General features: G+C 42.0%; 1 protein-coding gene across 5 annotated transcripts; it reads right to left on the bottom strand.

Annotated features, from left to right (window-relative positions):
* Window positions 1–2225: 2225 nt before the first annotated feature.
* Window positions 2226–22482, bottom strand: LOC307162664 (uncharacterized protein). Of its 5 annotated transcripts, none has more exons than XM_079878147.1 (12): window positions 22219–22482; window positions 21878–21917; window positions 21297–21358; window positions 20495–20774; window positions 12376–12512; window positions 12265–12291; window positions 6529–6808; window positions 4539–4675; window positions 4428–4454; window positions 2947–3226; window positions 2627–2763; window positions 2226–2540 (listed from the first exon to the last, which is right to left on the bottom strand). In XM_079878147.1, the coding sequence occupies exons 2-12, from the start codon at window positions 21886–21888 to the stop codon at window positions 2527–2529; spliced, it is 1392 nt and encodes a 463-aa protein (XP_079734273.1). In that variant the 5' UTR covers window positions 21889–21917; window positions 22219–22482; the 3' UTR covers window positions 2226–2526. The 5 variants fall into 5 exon arrangements, with proteins under 5 accessions (XP_079734273.1, XP_079734272.1, XP_079734275.1 ...); XM_079878146.1 differs by having other exon boundaries at window positions 21878–21912; XM_079878149.1 differs by lacking the exons at window positions 21297–21358; window positions 21878–21917.
* Window positions 22483–22741: the final 259 nt, after the last annotated feature.

Raw genomic sequence — 22741 nt, 5'->3', positions numbered from 1 at the left:
AAACAGTCAATGACTGTCAAACATCAGATTGATCAGAGATGCATCAGTAGGGAGATGGGTGGCATCAAATACAGCATTTTACATTACAGTATGTATGCCATGTGATACTGTAAACATGGTAGAGACATTACTGTAACTCAACCTTCATCTGTAAAGGTCCACTACAGTATATTCAGTCAAATAGTCAAAATCATTTACTGTATTCATTGCCAGCAAACTCTGTTCTAGCACAGAACATCATGGCTGTGCTTCATCACAGCTTTTGATAACACACTGGATAGATACTATTACAAACATTATGGAATCAATTACATCAGTTAGGTTATGCACGTGTATTTTCTAATGTGGCATAGCCAGTATTACTGTAATTAATTCAGAAACAATGGTGATTTGAAACATGTATCTTGCATTGTTTGCTGTTGAATGAGCTGATTGTTAAAAGTACTAAATGGAAAGAAGATCACACTGTTGTGTTTCTGTGATTAAAGCAAATGTTCTCATTACATATTACAATAATCTTGTGTTTGAAACAGTGATTATGTGGACTGAAAACATGTGCAACTGACTGAAAGCATTACATCAGGTTTTGAAAGAATGACTAGCTGTGTTACAAGTGTGATCAGTTTGGATTTTTGTACTAAGAGTTTTGAAAATGTACACCTTAATTGTGAAAATAGTACCAAAGCGAATAAAAAAAACTGTAACTGAAAAACGTTCACTCTGTTCTGCTCGTTCCTCGCCGTGGATGCGCACCGTTATGAATGCCCGTGCAGCCATGAGCATTTTAGTTTCATTTTAAAATTAGCGCCTTTCGGGGGTTGATTGCTTGAAATTATTTTACAAAAGCACAATGTTGTGTTTTATTGCGACTGTACACAAATATAAGTTAACACTTTGCAGTTTGAATGTCGTCCTGTATAATGACGGAGTATGTTTTTATGTGTCCACTGTTCAATCGCGCCCATGCCACACACACACACCCACCCACACACACACAGTTTACTATCTTTGTGGGGACTCTCCATAGATTTAATGATTTTTATACTGTACAAACTGTATATTTTATCTCCTTACACTAACCCTACCCCTAAACCTACCCATCACTGAAAACTTTCTGCATTTTTACATTTCCAAAAAAACTCATTCTGTATGAAGCTTGTTTACCCATGGGGACCTCTATTTAGGTCCCCACTGTGACACGAGTCCCCATGAGTCTGTGTGCATTCAGGTTAAAGTCCCCACCGGGACAGAAAAACATGAACACACACACACACACACACACACACACACACACACACACTCCAGCATTGCAATCTTGACATTGCAGCCTGTTCATTATAGACTTAATAAAATATAATAATAAAATGGTCAACCTAACATATAAAGATTACACTGCTCTAAATAGTCAGTAGTACAATTCGTACAATCACAGTAAGCACCGCTCCACTGTGAATTTTCCAAGCACATTTTTGCGCATGTGAAGAGGATAATTTTTCCCTTCGATATTGGAACGTGAGTGAAGTACAAAGCATATAATAAACAATAGTTTAGCATCCAAAAAAAGGTAATTATATATATATATATATATATATATATATATATAAAATAGGGGAAAAAATAATACTATATATATATATATATATATATATTTATTTATTTATTTATTTATTTATTTATTTTAAGTGACGAGACAAAGAATATTACTTGTCAGATATATATATATATATATAGCTGCGAGCAGCGATGGAGGGCCCAAGCCGGTGGTTACACTAAAGGCACCGGGGTGGCGGTGTCACCGGCTTGGGCCCACAATCGCTGCTCGCAGCTATATTTCTGGATTATCTTTCTCCAGGTAATTTAAAGAGATTTCTGGGTTCGTTTTTTTTCCATTTTTTTCCCCATTATTTGGGCAAAACTCTCCACTAAAGCAATTGCCCCTATTTTTATTACTATTATTTTTGATATTGATATTTCTGGTTTTGTTACTGTTCCTTTTGTCCCTCTTTATAGGAGAAAATTAAAAGTTAATATTGGTTGAATTGGTGGTTGTGTTGTTGATTCTGGGACAGAAGGTTGGAAATCCTTGTTCTCTCCATGGTTTTCTTTTTCTTTCTCTTTTTATATTAAAATATAATTCCTCACTTTGTTACCAGCTCCTCAACTCTAGATGGGAAGCTGTAACACTATACCTCCTCCTCATTGTAAATATCCAAATGAGCATTTTTGATCCAGAAACATACAATACAACATACAATGCTGTAGTAATTTATTGATTTAGAAAGCAGAAAGATAAACAAAGATGGGTAAATAGACAAACCCCTGGATCAAACTGGGGTTAAGAATCAGGTGCATTTTAAAAAACATTTCAAACCTTTACTGAATGTGCACTGAAACTTATCATTTATCTTAAGGATAAGATCTGCATAGGTAAAATGAAAATGAAAAAAGTGCAATATTAGTATTGCTCAGAAAACCGTAGTTTGGTATTTTGCTTGTAGGATCAGTGGACTGTGGCGTAACACCCTCTCATTCCACTTTATCTGGCAATGAAATCAGGGGAAAAATCATTAATGCAAAATACACAAAGTATAAATAGTACAAACGTCTCTCTACTTTTATTGCTCACCTGCAAACACCTCGACTTCACACAGAGTGAGATATTCATTGCGCCCAGGAATAATAATGTTGACATATCGCCCCTTAATAGGCTTAAACTCAAATGTTTTTGTCTCTCCAGCTGGGATGGACACAACAGTTGCAGCCCTGTGAAGACACACAGAGTAACAGAGAAATTAGACGGGTGTATCAAAACAGCATGAAGCATATTAAATATACTTCAGTCAAAGGTAAGTTTTCATATTAAAAGGATTTATTCAAAGTAATGATATCTTATTTAAGTTTTTTTTTAATTATTTGTGTAAGTATTAAGAGAGAGACAATACTTACAGCTCATTATTGTTGCCATTATTTTCCAGGCTGTTGCCGATACGGATCTGAGCTCCATTTATCCTCTCTGGAACAGCATCTCCACGATTAAGGATGCTAACCCTGTTTACCTCATAGACTTCCCCCAAATCAACTCTCCACCAGGGGTCTCTTTCCGCATCAGTATGAGTGCATGACACATCATACCAATTTGAATCCCTGGTGCCATCGACAGCATTTTGAGCTTCTCCTGCATCCCATGTGGAAGACTGGACAGCTGTGGCTCCAAGAGCAAGATTCCCTGTTCAACATAAAATAATAAACAACTTTTTTTTTTTTTTATGTGCTAAAGTATAATACCAATAAGATCGGCAAAATAAAGCTAAACTATGTAATCCAAATGATTATTACACAGCTCTCTGGAATACTGGTACTTGATTCTGATTGGTCAGTCGCCAAATTGGTCAGTGGCCGTCATTAACAGCAGCGCTGGATAACACACAGCTCATCCGTTATATCACACTGTGGACCCGCTCTCTCTCGTTTCACACAAACACAACTGGTGCCAGTTGCGTCTCTGTTATAGTTATTGATTGTTTCATTCTTTTTAGTATTAAGACTGAAGTGTTCATCTTGTTGCCAGAATAATTGTTTTGTTTTACACTGTAATGGATTCTAAGATAATAAACAGGTAGGAATTTAAAATGGTTTCATCACAAATCAATATGTCCATGTAATTATTTATTTGGTGTACATGAGTGTACATTATCCAAGTCAAGTCAAGTTTATTTATATAGCGCCTTTCACAACATAGGTTGTATCAAAGCAGCTTCACAGTATTAAATTAAAACAATACATCAATGTTTGTTTCTAGTGGAACGTCCACGTTTGGTAATGCTGATCAATAGTATCGTTGATTGATTAATTAAATTAAATATCCCCAAATATCCCCAACTGAGCAAGCCAAAGGCAACAGTGGCAAGGAACCGAAAAACTCCATCAGGTGACCTAATGGAGAAAAAAAAAACCTTGGGAGAACCCAGGCTCAGTCGGGGGCCAGTTCTCCTCTGGCGTCTATATGAACTAGAGGTTGGATTTAACTGTAAGATTAAAAGTATTATATGAATGCCTGGCTGAAGAGATGTGTCTTTAATTTAGTTTTAAACTGGGAGAGCGAGTCTGAGCAACGAACTTGTTTGTTTGGTTTGCTAGGAATATTTTTTTTCACGGAAGCTTTGCATTTATTATAAAATGTGCTAATATAATATTTCAATTATATAATATTTTGTGTCCAAAATTATTTATTTGTGGTTAGTAGTCATGTAATAGACGGGGTCCTGATCAACCTTTCAGAGTTTACTTTGCAATAAAAACTGTGATGATGTACATTATCCCTTCATCAAATGTTCAGTAAGAATATTATATGTAAGAACACATTAAGTAAGAATATTATGTTATATTATGTGTTACCGACAACAATCAAAGTAATGAAGAACACTCACTTGGAACATATGTTGGTGTGTACTTTTCTGTTAATGAAATAATAACAGTTATACACACATTAATAAGAACATAAACAAATTATATCACAGAGTCTTCTTTCTGTCTTTTACCTGCAAACACCTCGACTTCACACAGAGTGAGATATCCATAGCGCCCAGGTATAACAATGTTGACATATCGCCCCTTAATAGACTTAAAATCAAATGTTTTCATGACTCCAGCTGGGATGGACTCAACACTTGCAGCCCTGTGAAGACACACAGAGAAATAGAGACGGGCGAATCAAAACTGCATGAAACATGTTAAATATTAGGGCTGCACAATTAATCGCACTGAAGCCGCACACGATTTGGCAAAAGCTGCGATTATTTTATGCCCAGTTTGTCAGTGCAGCAGCTGATCAGTAGTAAACACCTGAAGGCGTCTCTCACACACACACGACATATATCACTCTGAACACCAGAGGGCGTCTCACACACACAACATATATCACTCTGAACACCTGAAGGCGTCTCTCACACACACAACATATATCACTCTGAACACCTGAGGGCGTCTCACACACACGACATATATCACTCTGAACACCAGAGGGCGTCTCACACACACACAACATATATCACTCTGAACACCTGAGGGCGTCTCACACACACACACAACATATATCACTCTGAACACCAGAAGGCGTCTCATACACACACAACATATATCACTCTGAACACCAGAGGGCGTCTCACACACACAACATATATCACTCTGAACACCAGAGGGCATCTCACACACACAGCATATATCACTCTGAACACCAGAGGACATCTCACACACACACAACATATATCACTCTGAACACCAGAGGGCGTCTCACACACACAACATATATCACTCTGAACACCAGAGGGCGTCTCGCACACACACACACACAACATATATCACTCTGAACACCAGAGGGCGTCTCACACACACACACAACATATATCACTCTGAACACCAGAGGGCATCTCGCACACACACACACACAACATATATCACTCTGAACACCAGAAGGCGTCTCATACACACACAACATATATCACTCTGAACACCAGAGGGCGTCTCACACACACAACACATATCACTCTGAACACCAGAGGGCATCTCACACACACAGCATATATCACTCTGAACACCAGAGGACATCTCAGACACACACAACATATATCACTCTGAACACCAGAGGGCGTCTCACACACACAACATATATCACTCTGAACACCAGAGGGCGTCTCTCACACACAGCATATATCACTCTGAACACCAGAGGGCGTCTCACACACACAACATATATCACTCTGAACACCAGAGGGCGTCTCGCACACACACACACACACAACATATATCACTCTGAACACCAGAGGGCGTCTCGCACACACACACACACAACATATATCACTCTGAAAACCTGAGGGTGTCTCACACACACACACACACACACACACACACACACACACACACACACACGCCAAATATGCCCTACCGCAGAAGTATGATAACACACATCATTCCCTATTGGACATCATCACTGTATCTGAATAAACAGAAGATTGAAACGCTTTGATTGATTAAACATGACTAATAAACACACGACTGCCTTATTCTGTGTAAGAAGCTCATCATCTCACAGAAGGAGCTCAACTGTCGTTATGAAGTGAGTTTATGAAGCGAGTAAAAGCCTGTTATTAAATATAGTTTTTTTGTTGGTCAAGAGGTTCATAAATGCTTCTCATATTTGGAAAGATGTTTGACTCGTGTTGTTTTTTCAAATGCCCGTTATAAGTGACTCAAACTCACAGTGCTTTCAGATGGAGCAGCGTTTACAGAGCCGTACATCACTGACAAGCTGCACATTAAAAAAATAATAATAATAATTGCAGCCTTTCCGTTTTTTTTTAAATCGCAATAAGCCAACTCGATTTAAGTGCGATTACATGGAAATTGAGATTAATCGTGCAGCCCTATTAAATATACTTCTGTCAAAAGCAAAGGATTTATTCAAAGTAATATTATCTTATTTAATAATTTTCTAACTATTTGTGTAAGTATTAAGAGAGAGATAATACTTACAGCTCATTATTGTTGCCATTATTTTCCAGGCTGTTGCCGATACGGATCTCAGCACCATTTATCCTCTCTGGAACAGCATCTCCACGATTAAGGATGTTAACCCTGGTTACCTCATAGACTTCCCCCAAGTCAACTCTCCACCAGGGGTCTCTTTCCATATCAGTATGAGTGCATGCAGCATTATACCAATTTGAATCCATGTTGCCATCGACAGCCCTTTTAGCTTCTCCTCCATAGATTGTGGAAGACTGAACAACTGCGGCTCCAAGAGCAAGATTCCCTGTTCAACATAAAATAATTAACTTTTTTTTTACTTTAATGTGCTGAAGTATAATACCAATAAGATCGGCAAAATAAAGGAAAACTATGTAATCCAAATGATTATTACACGGCTCTCTGGAATACTTGATTCTGATTGGTCAGTCGCCACATTCTGAGGTCTGATATTCCCAGATAATGGCCGTCATCAACAGTAACGCTGGATAACACACAGCTCATCCGTTATATCACACTGTGGACCCGCTCTCTCTCGTTTCATACAAACACAACTGGTGCCAGTTGAGTCTCTGGTTGTAGTTGCGTATTGTGTTTAAATGTTAAGAAGTATTTTTAGTATTAAGACTGAAGTGTTCATCTTGTTGCCAGAATAATAGTTTTTTTTTTACACTGTAATGGATTCTAAGATAATAAACAGGTAGGAATTTAAAATGGTTTCATCACAAATCAATATGTCCATGTAATTATTTATTTGGTGTACATGACTGTACATTATCCCTTAATTGTTTGTCTTGTTGAGGACTTCCTGCTCTGCTACTGTTCAGACGCTCCTGCTTACTGCTCCGCGCTTTGCTCTATCGCTTTTATATTTTTATATTTTATCTCCTTTTATATTTTATCTCCTTTTATCACCTAATTTTAACTTCGGCACAGTGCTCAAACGACAAAGCTTGGAATACTACAAAAAGCTGAATTCTTTCTATCCGACCAGCCTCCCACTGAAAGCTTACATTCCAGGGAAGGGAAACACAACTGCCTACATTCAAAAGGATAAGAGAGAAAATGCCTCTTCTGGTTCAAGAATCTACTTGCTGCACTAACTGCCACAGACTTTTACAAAGGATTGCAGTTCTTGAAACAAAGCATACATACCGGTGAGTCCCATGAATCTAGTGCTCCTCGACAGGCCATCTTGAGTGTAGATAAGCAAGCCAATCGACTTACAAATCGATGGCACAAACAGGGAGCGAGACCCAAAGGCACTCGAGACATCAGATTGTCACGAGCATCACATATTGCCACAGTAGCATCCTCTACCCCAGATACTGCTCTGACAAGGATTGCAAACACTGGTCTGCTACCACCGCCTATACATCTTGAGAACAGATTTGAAGTACTAATGAATGTAAATGAGGAATCCCCAAACGTGATGAATGTGATCTAACACAGACTGAATCAGCCAGTATCTAACACTGATGCTAACTGGTGCTCAAGGTCGAGCAGACAGCGGCACTCAGCTCAGAGAGCAGCCGAGCCCAGGACTCTGATAGTGGGAGACTCCATAATCAGAAACATTAGCAGCAGGGATACAACTACGTGCTGCCTTCCACAAGCAACAACTTCTGATGTAAACAGGGAACTTCAGAACATTCTGATGAAACATAAGACTGCAAATCGACTCATCATACATGTGGGGAAGAATGATATTCATAAAGAGCAGTCAGAACTTCTTAAGAAGGATTTCAATGAACTTTTTGAAACACTTAAAAGACTGAAAGTTCAAACATTCATCAGTGGACCTCTCCCAGCAAGAGGAACAAACAGGTTTTCACGGTTGCTTGGGCTTAATACGTGGCTGCAAAAAACCTGCAATATAAAAGGAGTGAACTTCATTGACCACTTCAATCTTTTCTGGAGTCAGAGGCAACTGTTTCAACAGGATGGCCATCACCCAAACAAACTTGCTTCAAGAGTGCTAAACATTAACTTCTCCCTCCATCACCCTTCAGTAGTGTGTGCCAATCCACTCAACCTGAATGGCGCACACACACCTGGACACAGTATGAATGACCACAGGACTTCACTTCATCACCTTAATGGACATTCGGTTGACATATCACACAAGGACAATGCTAACACCACTCCGCCACAACAGCCTCTGCTCACGGACACAATCTCAGCTGAGCCCTGCCCACAGAGCTCACCACAGACAGACTGTGACATCAGAACTGCTCCAAGATTCAGCACCCAAGGACGACATTCTGGAAAACAGCCAGGGAAGCCAGGACAACATATTACAGCCTCCGCCCCTCTCACCAGACACGTTATCCCTCTCTCCAGCATCTCCACTTCTGTGCTTCTCAGAGAAAATGGAAGAACTGGTGTATGCTGGAACCAAACTATCCCACTCTTTTGCTGGGAGCCCCCAGATATCAACCAGAAAACAGCAGGCACCGCAACCACCAAAGCCTGCGGGCCCAGCTCGCCCTATCCCTCCTGTGAGAGCTCTTCGCCCTCTGCCACAACGCCAGGGCCCACACCCTCCTCCATCTGCTCGAGGTGAACCAAAAACAACTGATACCAGCTCTCAGTGATATGTGTCGGGTCCCTGCTTTGATAACAGTAACTTTCTCAAATGTTTACAGAACAAGCGGGAACCCAGTGTTCCTGTATCTTTCTCTATTTCTGTTATATTACATGCTAAAAAGTCTAAGGCCTTCAAAAGCCATACAGCAAACCCATCTAATCTGGTGCCTATTACATGTCAAACTAACATTGCTTTGGGGACAAAAAGTAAGACTGTTAAGTTAGCACTTTTAAATATCCGCTCACTTAAAAATAAATCACTTCTAGTCAACGACTTAATAACCACATACAATCTGAATTTTATGTTTCTAAATGAAACTTGGCTAGAAGACAGCTGCAGTGCAACAATCCTCAATGAAGCAGCCCCTCCTAACTTTACTTTTATGAGTGTCTGCAGAGCTGTTAAGAGAGGTGGGGGTCTAGCTGCGCTTTTTAAAGATATCTATCAATGTAAGCAAATATCATTTGGGAATTATCCGTCTTTCGAATATCTGGGTATTGTGTTTAAAGGTGCTCCAAGCATTTTACTTATTATTTATAGGCCTCCAAAATACTCTCCAGCCTTTGCTGAGGACTTTACAGAACTGTTATCAACAATTACCTCAGAGTTTGACTGTTTTGCCATTGCTGGAGATTTTAACATCCACATAGATAATGCAGAAACCAATATGACAAAAGAAATCAAAACTGTTTTAAAAACTTTTGATCTGACTCAGCATGTACATGGACCCACACACAATCGTGGACACACTCTACATTTACTTATCAGTAAGGGTCTAAACATTTCATCGATTGTTATTAAGGATGCAGCACTGTCTGATCATTTCTGTATTTTCTTTGATATATTGATCTCTCCTGCCACTGAAGCTAGATCTGTGTTTGTCAAGAAGAGATGCTTAAATGAGAACACCAGTGTACTATTTATGAAGGCTATATCCTTAACACCAGTTGACTCTGTTGATCTTCTCCCTGATTCTTTTAACTCAAAGATAAAAGTGTAATTGATGATATTGAGGAAGTAGTCACTATGTCTGATTTCGAAGAAATTGATGGCAAAATTTTGGAAGAAACTGTACAGCACCTTAAAACATCAACCTGCGCTCTTGACACACTTCCCACATCTTTTTTCAAAAGTGTGTTAAACAGTTTAGAAGCAGATCTTCTAGAAGTGGTAAATGCCTCACTTCTCTCTGGGAGTTTTCCAAACTCCCTGAAAACTGCAGTTGTCAAGCCCCTCCTGAAAAAGAGCAATCTGGATAAGACCATATTAAGCAACTATAGACCGATCTCAAATCTTCCTTTCATAGGCAAGATCATTGAAAAAGTTGTCTTCAATCAGCTGAATAAATTCTTAAGCTTGAATGGATACTAGTCTGGTTTCCGACCGCACCACAGCACAGAGACAGCGCTCATAAAGATAATTAACGATATTCGCTTAAATACTGATAGAGGCAAATTATCAGTGCTGGTACTACTCGACCTCAGTGCTGCATTTGACACAGTCGATCACAACATACTTCTTGACAGGCTGGAAAACTGGGTGGGGCTTTCTGGGATAGTCCTAAAATGGTTTAGATCATACTTAGGAGGGAGAGGTTATTATGTGAGTATAGGAGACCATAAGTCTGAGTGGACATCCATGACATGTGGAGTCCCTCAAGGCTCAATTCTTGCACCACTCCTGTTCAACCTGTATATGCTCCCAATGAGCCAAATATGAGAAAGAACCAAATCTCTTACCACAGCTATGCAGACGACACACAGATCTACTTAGCTCTATCGCCTAACGACTACAGCCCCATTGACTCCCTGTGCCAATGCATTAATGAAGTCAACAGTTGGATGTGCCAAAACTTTCTTCAGTTAAACAAAGACAAAACTGAAGTCATTGCGTTTGGAAACAAAGATGAAGTTCTCAAGGTGAACGCATACCTTCACTCTAGGGGTCAAACAACTAAAAATTCAGTCAGGAATCTTGGTGTGATTCTGGAGTCAGACCTTAGTTTCAGTAGTCATGTCAAATCAATAACTAAATCAGCATACTATCATCTGAAAAATATTGCAAGAATTAGATGCTTTGTTTCCAGACAAGACTTAGAGAAACTTGTTCAGGCTTTCATCACCAGCAGGGTGGATTACTGTAATGGACTCCTCACTGGCCTTCCCAAAAAGACCATAAGACAGTTGCAGCTCATACAGAACGCAGAGCAGAACCAGAACACATGAACATATCACACCAGTCCTCAGGTCTTTACACTGGCTCCCAGTTACATTTAGGATTGATTTTAAAGTATTATTACTGGTATATAAATCATTCAATGGCCTAGGACCTAAATACATTGCAGATATGCTCACTGAATATAAACCCAACAGATCACTCAGATCATTAGGATCATATCAGCTAGAAATACCAAGGGTTCACTCTAAGCATGGCGAGTCTGCTTTTAGCTATTATGCTGGAACCAGCTTCCAGAGGAGATCAGATGTGCTCCTACAGTAATCACTTTCAAATCCAGACTCAAAACACATCTGTTTAGCTATGCAATTACTGAATGAGCACTGTGCCTCTGTGCGTCCGACCGATTACACTGTATTTTATTTCTAATTAATTTCCTTTTGTAACTGTTTTAATTTCCTGTGCTTTTATTTTGTTTTTATTTTCTATGCAAAGCACTTCAAATTGCCATAGCCTTTTTAATAACTGTTTTAATTTTTCTTGCTCTCATTTTGTTATTATTTTGTATTCCTTTCTATGTAAAGCACTTTGAATTGCCATAGTGTATGAAATGTGCTATACAAATAAACTTGCCTTGCCTTGCCTTGCCTTGTTTGAACTTGTTTGTTTGGTTTGCTAGGAATATTTTTCTTCATGGAAGCTTTGCATTTATTATAAAATGTGCTAATATAATATTTCAATTCAAATTAATATTTTGTGTCCAAAATTATTTATTTGTGGTTAGTAGTCATGTAATAGACGGGGTCCTGATCAACCTTTCAGGGTTTACGTTGCGATAAAAACTGTGATGATGTACATTATCCCTTATTGGTTATCAAATGTTCAGTAAGAATATTATTTGTAAGAATACATTAAGTAAGAATATAATGTTATATTATGTGTTACTGACAACATTCAAAGTAATGAAGAACACTCACTTGGAACATATGTTGGTGTGTACTTTTCTGTTAAGGAAATAATAACAGTTATACACACATTAATAAGAACATAAACAAATTCTATCACAGAGTCTTCTTTCTGTCTTTTACCTGCAAACACCTCGACTTCACACAGAGTGAGATATCCATAGCTCCGAGGTATAACAATGTTGACATATCGCCCCTTAATAGACTTAAAATCAAATGTTTTTATGACTCCAGCTGGGATGGACTCAACAGTTGCAGCCCTGTGAAGACACACAGAGAAATAGAGATGGGCGAATCAAAACTGCATGAAACATGTTAAATATTAGGGCTGCACAATTAATCGCACTGAAGCCGCACACTATTTGGCAAAAGCTGCGATTATTTTATGCCCAGTTTGTCAGTGCAGCAGCTGATCAGTAGTAAACACCTGAAGGCGTCTCTCACACACACACGACATATATCACTCTGAACACCAGAGGGCGTCACACACACACAACATATATCACTCTGAACACCAGAGGGCGTCTCACACACACACAACATATATCACTCTGAACACCAGAGGGTGTCTCACACACACGACATATATCACTCTGAACACCAGAGGGCGTCTCACACACACAGCATATATCACTCTGAACACCAGAGGGCGTCTCACACACACATTTACATTTACATTTATTCATTTAGCAGACACTTTAATCCAAAGCGACTTACAAATGAGAACAATAGAAGCAGTAAAACTAACAGTAGGACAACAATATGCGAGTGCTATGACCCTTCTCAGTTTAATCTAACGCAGAATTATTTTTTTATTTTTTTTTCCAAGAACAGAATAGAATAGAGTAGTAGAGAAAGTGTTAGTATTACTGGATCAAGTGCTGTCGAAAAAGAAGTGTCTTCAGCCGTTTCTTGAAAGTGGCTATGGACTCATCAGCTCTGGTTGAGTTAGGCAGATCATTCCACCAGCAGGGAACAGTCATGGTAAAGGTCCGAGAAAGAGATGTTGTGCCTCTTTTAGATGGCACCACAAGATGTCGTTCACTTGCAGAGCACAAGTTCCTGGATGGCACGTAAGTCTGAAGTAAAGAGTTAAAGTAAAAGGGAGCAGAACCAGTGGTCGTTCTGTAGACAAACGTCAGTGACTTGAATTTGATGCAAGCGGCAACTGGCAACCAGTGCAATTTTGTGAGGAGAGGAGTGACGTGTGCCCTTTTCGGCTTGTTAAAGACCACTCTTGTCACAGTGTCTGGTTTATGTTCCTTGGGTCACCACTAGATGTCCTCCTTCCCCACGGTGTCCATCACACTCTTGAACTACATCCCCCATGATCCTTGTCTTTTCATTGCACTCAGCTGTCCCTTATCACTTATCATTGCACTCAGCCTGTTCCCCATTAGCATTGTTATTTCCTTGTGTATATATATACCCTGTCTGTTTTAGTGTTTGTCACGGAGTCCTTGTCTTTGTCCCCACACTTCTGTTTATATTCTAGTCTGTTTGCCTGTGTTTACCTTTTATGTTTTGGATTGCCTTTTTGGATTTGACCTTTGCCTGGACTGGTTGTGAGTACGGATTACCCTTAAAATAAAATACTGCAAATTGGATCTCTCTTGTTTCCTGTGTGTGTGTGGATCGTGACAGAAGGACTCCGTCATGCAAGGATCCAGCAGTACGGGTTTCCGAATCTGTCCCCCTACCACCAAAGAAGAGAGGAGGGGACGACTCAGTAATTTAATGGCTTTACGCCAACAGGGACAGTCGGTGGGTGGACTAGCTCAATTTTTTTGGACTCTCTCAAGAGGTATGGGATACAATGAGGCGGCACTAAAAGACCTTTTTAATAATTGCCTTGATAACCCATTACCTCGCTGTGAGATGATGGGGCTGGAGACTCTGGACTTCTGGGGGTTCACTAATTATCTGCAGAGACGTAGCCGGTGGATTATGTCAGACCGGTTTGTTTTTTCTGACAGGATGACTGAGTCCACATCTGCGTTTCCTGACGGGAGGGCGGACCCTGCACCTGTGTCTCTGGAGAAGATGGCCACCGCCGAGCCAGTGTCTCTGTCGGCCGCAAAGCGAGACCCTCCATGGACTGCCTCATCAGCCAGCATGGCTGCCTCCATTGGACCCGTCCGAGGGTGGAGTGGACTGATATCCAAGCTGGCCGATCAGCCGCTGGCATCTGTCCGAACAGCCGATAGGCTGGGAATTTCACGGGTCTCAGCGCTATCAATTCCCCAGCCCGCCAGACCAGAGTCTCTTTTTGCCGAGACTATTGTTCCAGAGGTCGTGCCTGAACAGCCCGCTGTCATCCCGGAGGCCGCGCCCGTGCAGCCCGCTGTCGTCCAGGAGGTCGTCCTCGAGCAGCCCGCTGTCGTCTCAGAGGTTGTCCCCGAACAGCCCGCTGTCATCCTGGAGGCTGTCCTCGAGCAGCTCACCCTGTCGGCCCCGTCCAAGCTGCTCACCCTGCCGGCCGCCGCCGAGCCTGTGTCTCCGGACAAGATGGCCACCGCCGAGACTGTGTCTCCGAACAAGATGGCCGCCGCCGAACCTGTGTCTCCGGACAAGATGGCCGCCGCCGAGCCTGTGTCTTCGGACAAGATGGCCGCCGCCGAGCCTGTGTCTTCGGACAAGATGGCCGCCGCCGAGCCTGTGTCTTCGGACAAGATGGCCGCCGCCGAGCCTGTGTCTTCGGACAAGATGGCCGCCGCCGAGCCTTTGTCTTCGGACAAGATGGCCGCCGCCGAGCCTGTGTCTTCAGACAAGATGGCCGCCGCCGAGCCTGTTCACGTCACGCTTGCCGAGCCTGTGTCTTCGGACAAGATGGCCGCAGCCGAGCCTGTGTCTTCGGACAAGATGGCCGCCTCCGAGCCTGTTCAAGTCACGTCTGCCGAGCCTGTGTCTTCGGACAAGATGGCCGCCGCCGAGCCGGTGGTGTCTGTTCCTGAGCCGGTGGTGTCTGCTCCAGTTTCTGAGCCGGTGGTGTCTGCTCCAGTTCCTGAGCCGGTGGTGTCTGCTCCAGTTCCTGAGCCGGTGGAGTCTGTTCCAGTTCCTGAGCCGGTGGAGTCTGTTCCAGTTCCTGAGCCGGTGGAGTCTGTTCCAGTTCCTGAGCCGGTGGTGTCTGTTCCAGTTCCTGAGCCGGTGGAGTCTGTTCCAGTTCCTGAGCCGGTGGAGTCTGTTCCAGTTCCTGAGCCGGTGGAGTCTGTTCCAGTTCCTGAGCCGGTGGAGTCTGTTCCAGTTCCTGAGCCGGTGGAGTCTGTTCCTGTTCCTGAGCCGTTGGTGCCAGTTCCTGTTCCTGAGCCGGTGGTGCCAGTTCCACCGCCCGAGGGGTCGTTTCCAGTTCCTGAGCCGGTGGAGTCTGTTCCAGTTCCTGAGCCGGTGGAGTCTGTTCCAGTTCCTGAGCCGGTGGAGTCTGTTCCAGTTCCTGAGCCGGTGGTGTCTGCTCCAGTTCCTGAGCTGGTGGTGTCTGTTCCAGTTCCGGAGCCGTTGGTGCCAGTTCCAGTGCCTGAGCCGTTGGTGCCAGTTCCAGTGCCTGAGCCGTTGGTGCCAGTTCCAGTGCCTGAGCCGTTGGTTCCTGTTCCTGAGCCGGTGGTGCCAGTTCCACCGCCCGAGGGGTCGTTTCCAGTTCCTGAGCCGGTGGAGTCTGTTCCAGTTCCTGAGCCGGTGGAGTCTGTTCCAGTGCCTGAGCCGGTGGTGTCTGTTCCAGTGCCTGAGCCGTTGGTGCCAGTTCCAGTGCCTGAGCCGTTGGTGCCAGTTCCTGTTCCTGAGCCGGTGGTGCCAGTTCCACCGCCCGAGGGGTCGTCTCCGCCGTGGCCGCCCGAGGGGTCGTCTCCGCCCTGGCCGCCCGAGGGAGAGTCTCCGCCCTGGCCGCCCGAGGGAGAGTCTCCGCCCTGGCCGCCCGAGGGAGAGTCTCCGCCCTGGCCGCCCGAGGGAGAGTCTCCGCCCTGGCCGCCCGAGGGAGAGTCTCCGCCCTGGCCGCCCGAGGGAGAGTCTCCGCCCTGGCCGCCCGAGGGAAAGTCTCCGCCCTGGCCGCCCGAGGGAAAGTCTCCGCCCTGGCCGCCCGATGGACTGTTTGCTCCGCCCTGGCCGCCCGATGGACTGTCTGCTCCGCCCTGGCCGCCCGATGGACTCTCTGCTCCGCCCTGGCCGCCAGATGAACTGTCACTCCCTGTCCCCATTTCCCTCCATGGACCTGGCCCCCCATCCCTCCCCCTGATCCTCCACCAGTCCACCTCCCGCCTGGACTTTTGTTTGTCTGTCACGTCTTGGAGCGTCTGGTAGCCGCTCCGTAGAGGGGGGGTTATGTCACAGTGTCTGGTTTATGTTCCTTGGGTCACCACTAGATGTCCTCCTTCCCCACGGTGTCCATCACACTCTTGAACTACATCCCCCATGATCCTTGTCTTTTCATTGCACTCAGCTGTCCCTTATCACTTATCATTGCACTCAGCCTGTTCCCCATTAGCATTGTTATTTCCTTGTGTATATATATACCCTGTCTGTTTTAGTGTTTGTCACGGAGTCCTTGTCTTTGTCCCCACACTTCTGTTTATATTCTAGTCTGTTTGCCTGTGTTTACCTTTTATGTTTTGGATTGCCTTTTTGGATTTGACCTTTGCCTGGACTGGTTGTGAGTACGGATTACCCTTAAAATAAAATACTGCAAATTGGATCTCTCTTGTTTCCTGTGTGTGTGTGGATCGTGACAACTCTAGCTGCGGCGTTCTGGATCAGTTGCAGAGGTTTGACTGTGCAAGCTGGAAGACCAGCCAGGAGAGCGTTACAATAGTCAAGTCTGGATAAAGCAAGTGCTTGGACAAGGAGTTGGGTAGCATGTTCTGATAGGAAGGGCCTGATCCTCCTAATGTTGTACAAGGCAAATCTACATGACCGGGCAGTTATAGCAATGTGGTCTGTGAAGTTCAATTGATCATCAATTACCACACCAAGGTTTCTGGCTGACCTAGATGGAGTTATGGATGACGAGCCTAGCTGAATGGTGAAGTTGTGGTGAAGTGTTGGGTTGGCCGGGACCACGGGTAGCTCTGTCTTCGCAAGGTTTAGTTGAAGGTGGTGGTCCTTCATCCAGCCAAAAATGTCTGTCAGGCAGGCTGAGATACGATCAGCTACCGTCGGATCGTCAGGCTGGAATGAGAGGTAGAGTTATCACACACACAACATATATCATTCTGAACACCAGAGGGCGTCTCACACACACACACAACATACACTCACGTAAAGGATTATTAGGAACACCATACTAATACTGTGTTTGACCCCCTTTCGCCTTCAGAACTGCCTCAATTCTACGTGGCATTGATTCAACAAGGTGCTGAAAGCATTCTTTAGAAATGTTGGCCCATATTGATAGGATAGCATCTTGCAGTTGATGGAGATTTGTGGGATGCACATCCAGGGCACGAAGCTCCCGTTCCACCACATCCCAAAGATGCTCTATTGGGTTGAGATCTGGTGACTGTAGGGGCCATTTTAGTACAGTGAACTCATTGTCATGTTCAAGAAACCAATTTGAAATGATTCGAGCTTTGTGACATGGTGCATTATCCTGCTGGAAGTAGCCATCAGAGGATGGGTACATGGTGGTCATAAAGGGATGGACATGGTCAGAAACAATGCTCAGGTAGGCCGTGGCATTTAAACGATGCCCAATTGGCACTAAGGGGCCTAAAGTGTGCCAAGAAAACATCCCCCACACCATTACACCACCACCAGCAGCCTGCACAGTGGTAACAAGGCATGATGGATCCATGTTCTCATTCTGTTTACGCCAAATTCTGACTCTACCATCTGAATGTCTCAACAGAAATCGAGACTCATCAGACCAGGTGTAACGGAGTTAAAAAGAACATTAATTATAATGATATTAATGGATGTAGAATTCCATGAAATTAGAAGGTAAATTTAAATCTAACGGTATTTTGGTGCCCCCTAGTGGTTATTTTGTCCTTGCGTGCTTACCGTAGTTCAGCAGAAAATGGTTGACACTGCTGCGGTAAGCGTGTTTCTCTTTTCTCCTGTTTATGGTGTTTTAAAAAAGTGATAAAAGTGTGTTTAATAAGAGTTTTTCAGATGTAAACGTTTGTAGTGATTATATTAACAAATGTGCAGTGAGTTGGATGGGTTTATATGTCCGATGGAAACCTTGAGTGTTTTTCGTTGTCCCTCGTGACTCATGCGGTGAAATTAACGTGCTACTGCTGATGCAACATCAGATAGCTTAATGGAATACACACAGTCACCCTCATTTTAAGTTTTTCTTATTTCAGTGGTTTATGTCTGCAGTGTTATCACCCTGTCTAATAATACATTTTGATGTATTTATCAGGTATGTGATTTTCATGTTTATTTTTGTCATTTTGTTAAACATGAAATTGTTACAAGTTGTTCCGAGTTCAGCAGAAAATGGTTGACACTGCTGCGTGGTTTATGTCTGCAGTGTTATCACCCTGTCTAATAATACATTTTGATGTATTTCTCAGACACACGAATATCATTGCTGCGGAGAATAAAAGAAAAAACAGACAACCAGAGTCTTGTGTGCGTCGTCCATTTGAATTTTGTGACGGTTGTGTGGGATGTGTTAAGGCCACATTGGGAACAACAATCGTTACACAGGCAACATTTTTCCAGTCTTCAACTGTCCAATTTTGGTGAGCTCGTGCAAATTATAGCCTCTTTTTCCTATTTGTAGTGGAGATGAGTGGTACCCGGTGGGGTCTTCTGCTGTTGTAGCCCATCCGCCTCAAGGTTGTGCGTGTTGTGGCTTCACAAATGCTTTGCTGCATACCTCGGTTGTAACGAGTGGTTATTTCAGTCAAAGTTGCTCTTCTATCAGCTTGAATCAGTCGGCCCATTCTCCTCTGACCTCTAGCATCAACAAGGCATTTTCGCCCACAGGACTGCCGCATACTGGATGTTTTTCCCTTTTCACACCATTCTTTGTAAACCCTAGAAATGGTTGTGCGTGAAAATCCCAGTAACTCAGAAATACTCAGACTGGCCCGTCTGGCACCAACAACCATGCCACGCTCAAAATTGCTTAAATCACCTTTCTTTCCCATTCTGACATTCAGTTTGGAGTTCAGGAGATTGTCTTGACCAGGACCACACCCCTAAATGCATTGAAGCAACTGCCATGTGATTGGTTGATTAGATAATTGCATTAATGAGAAATTGAACAGGTGTTCCTAATAATCCTTTAGGTGAGTGTATATCACTCTGAACACCAGAGGGCGTCTCACACACACACAACATATATCCCTCTGAACAACAGAGGGCGTCTCACACACACAACATATATCACTCTAAACACCAGAGGGCGTCTCACACACACACAACATATATCACTCTGAACACCTGAGGGCGTCTCACACACACAATCTGAACACCAGAGGGCGTCTCACACACACACAACATATATCACTCTGAACACCTGAGGGCGTCTCACACACACAATCTGAACACCAGAGGGCGTCTCACACACACACAACATATATCACTCTGAACACCAGAGGGCGTCTCTCACACACACAACATATATCACTCTGAACACCAGAGGGCGTCTCACACACACACACAACATATATCACTCTGAACACCAGAGGGCGTCTCACACACAAACAACATATATCACTCTGAACACCAGAGGGCGTCTCACACACACACAACATATATCACTCTGAACACCTGAGGGCGTCTCACACACACAATCTGAACACCAGAGGGCATCTCTCACACACACAACATATATCACTCTGAACACCAGAGGGCGTCTCTCACACACACAACATATATCACTCTGAACACCAGAGGGCGTCTCACACACACACACGACAAAAATGCCCTACCGCAGAAGTATAACACACATCATTCCCTATCAGACATCATCACTGTATCTGAATAAACAGAAGATTGAAACGCTTTGATTGATTAAACATGACTAATAAACACACGACTGCCTTATTCTGTGTAAGAAGCTCATCATCATCTTTAAAAATAATAATAATAATTGCAGCCTTTCCGTTTTTAAAATCGCGATAAGCCAACTCAATTTAAGTGTGATTACATGGAAACTGCGATTAATTGTCCAGCCCTATTAAATATACTTCTGTCAAAAGCAAGTTTTTATATTAAAAGGATTTATTCAAAGTAATATTATCTTATTTAATAATTTTCTAACTATTTGTGTAAGTATTAAGAGAGAGACAATACTTACAGCTCATTATTGTTGCCATTATTTTTCAGGCTGTTGCCGATACGGATCTGAGCTCCATTTATCCTCTCTGGAACAGCATCTCCACGATTAAGGATGTTAACCCTGGTTACCCTGTAGACTTGCCCCAGGTCAACTCTCCACCAGGGGTCTCTTTCCGCATTAGTATGAGTGCATGCAGCATGATACCAATTTGAATCCATGTTGCCATCGACAGCCCTTTGAGCTTCTCCTCCATAGATTGTGGAAGACTGAACAACTGCGGCTCCAAGAGCAAGATTCCCTGTTCAACATAAAATAATAAACAATAGCTTTTCTTTTCTTTCTATTTCATGGATGATTTGCATTTATTACAAGTGAGCTAATAAAATATTTAAACAATATTTTGTGTCATGTAGTCATGTAGCCATGAGTTATTTTGAGATAACTGTCTTGATGATGTACATTATCCCTTATAGGTTACCAAATGTTCAGTAAGAATATTACATAGGCCTGTGTGTTACTGACAACATTCAAATTAATGAAGAATACTCATTTGAAACACAGGCACGATGGTGTGTCCACTACTGTTATTAAAATAATAACAGTTATACAGACATTATTAGATACAAAAACAAATTCTGTCACAAGTAAAGAGTCTTTATAAATAAATAAATAATAGATTTTCAATATTTCAGCCTAGAATGTTATTAAATTAATCTGATAAATATGTAATGATAGTATACACAACGATTACCTTTTTTGATGATTTTTAAATCCAGGCCTTTTTACTAGTATTATTCTAAACATATACATATAAACATACCTGTGGAATCCGCGACACACAGCCCAGTAAGTGTTAGAAATAAAACCACACGTATGGGCATCCTGATATAAGACAAAACACATCTCATATCATCACATGAAGGAATCATTTTCAATTTCTCATCCTCATTTAAACAAAGAAACATATATATTTTTATTTTAATGATAAAATGGCCAACAAAACAAAGCCAAGCTAGCTGCAAAATATAAATAGCCTATACCTTACACACCATACTAATATTTGTTTGCTATACTACAAATATTCTTTATTCTAAATAATTATAATTAACTATAATTAATATAAGGAAAGATATATTATCTGCTGTTTTTTGTATCTACTGTTCCTCTTCTGATTGTTTGTTTGTTTTTCTAAGGTGGTGTAATATAATTATCCCACTTTCAGATTCCTTAGATTAGTTTTGTTTTGAGAAACCAAAGTATTGTAATGAAATCTACTAGCAGACATAAAAACAATTTAAATGTTAAGTGTTATCACACTGACTTGAATTGTCCAAACAAAAGTTTAGTTTTATTGGTAAAACCTCCATTGGATGCTATAAAGTGCATAAACATTCAACTCACCTGAATTTCATCAATGTATCAACCTCAAAGAAGATCTGCTCTTAAAATATAATATTATATAATAAAATGAATTAATAATATTTTTAGAAACAATTGCTATTTATTGTTTGTCCAATACAGCCTATTATTCATATGATGAATATTATGACCACTCAAAATTCATTTTCAGAATTATATCACACAAATTCAACAAAAAGAGACAGGCTATATCAAATAAAACTTCTTAAGAATGTCACTGTCGTTTATTTCAGTGATCTAACATTTAACAATAACATAATTATTAAAAGAATCATGAAGATTGAAATGATCCTGCATCACATTCCTGCTCGATCACTACTAACCTCAAACGCTACTCCAGCTCTATCATTAGGTTTTGTCTTCAAAATTAGATGATTTTCACTTGTCTGTCAGCATGTATGGCCAAACGACACTGTAATTTATCTCAGATGCGCAGATCAAAACATGCGATGCAGCCAAAAACTTGCATTACCGGTAGATAGTGATGAGCGATGTCGAATCACTGCTTCTTGAAGCTTCCAAACCTATGAATCTTTGGTTTGGAATCAGTGATTCAGAGCGTTTATAAAACTGCCAAAGTCATGTGATTTCAGTAAAACAAACAGGCCTACGCAAAGCTGGGTCTTGCGACCTTGGTAGTTTGGACTTGCCAAGTTTGACTCAGGTGAACGAACTCCCGGGGACTGACTGAAGTCCGGTAATTCTACAAATGGAGTTGCAGAGTTCTTGATAGAGTCACTCAACTCACTCTACTCCGGTTATCTCTTTATGTATATTTTAAACAACAATAAAACGAAATGTGTTACAAAACACCACTCTGCCTAATCACAGCTAGATTAAAAACAT

Source organism: Squalius cephalus (genome assembly GCF_949319135.1).
Source record: "Squalius cephalus genome assembly, chromosome: 8".
NCBI classification, from domain to species: Eukaryota; Metazoa; Chordata; class Actinopteri; order Cypriniformes; family Leuciscidae; genus Squalius; species Squalius cephalus.
This window is presented reverse-complemented; position numbering and strand designations above follow the sequence as displayed.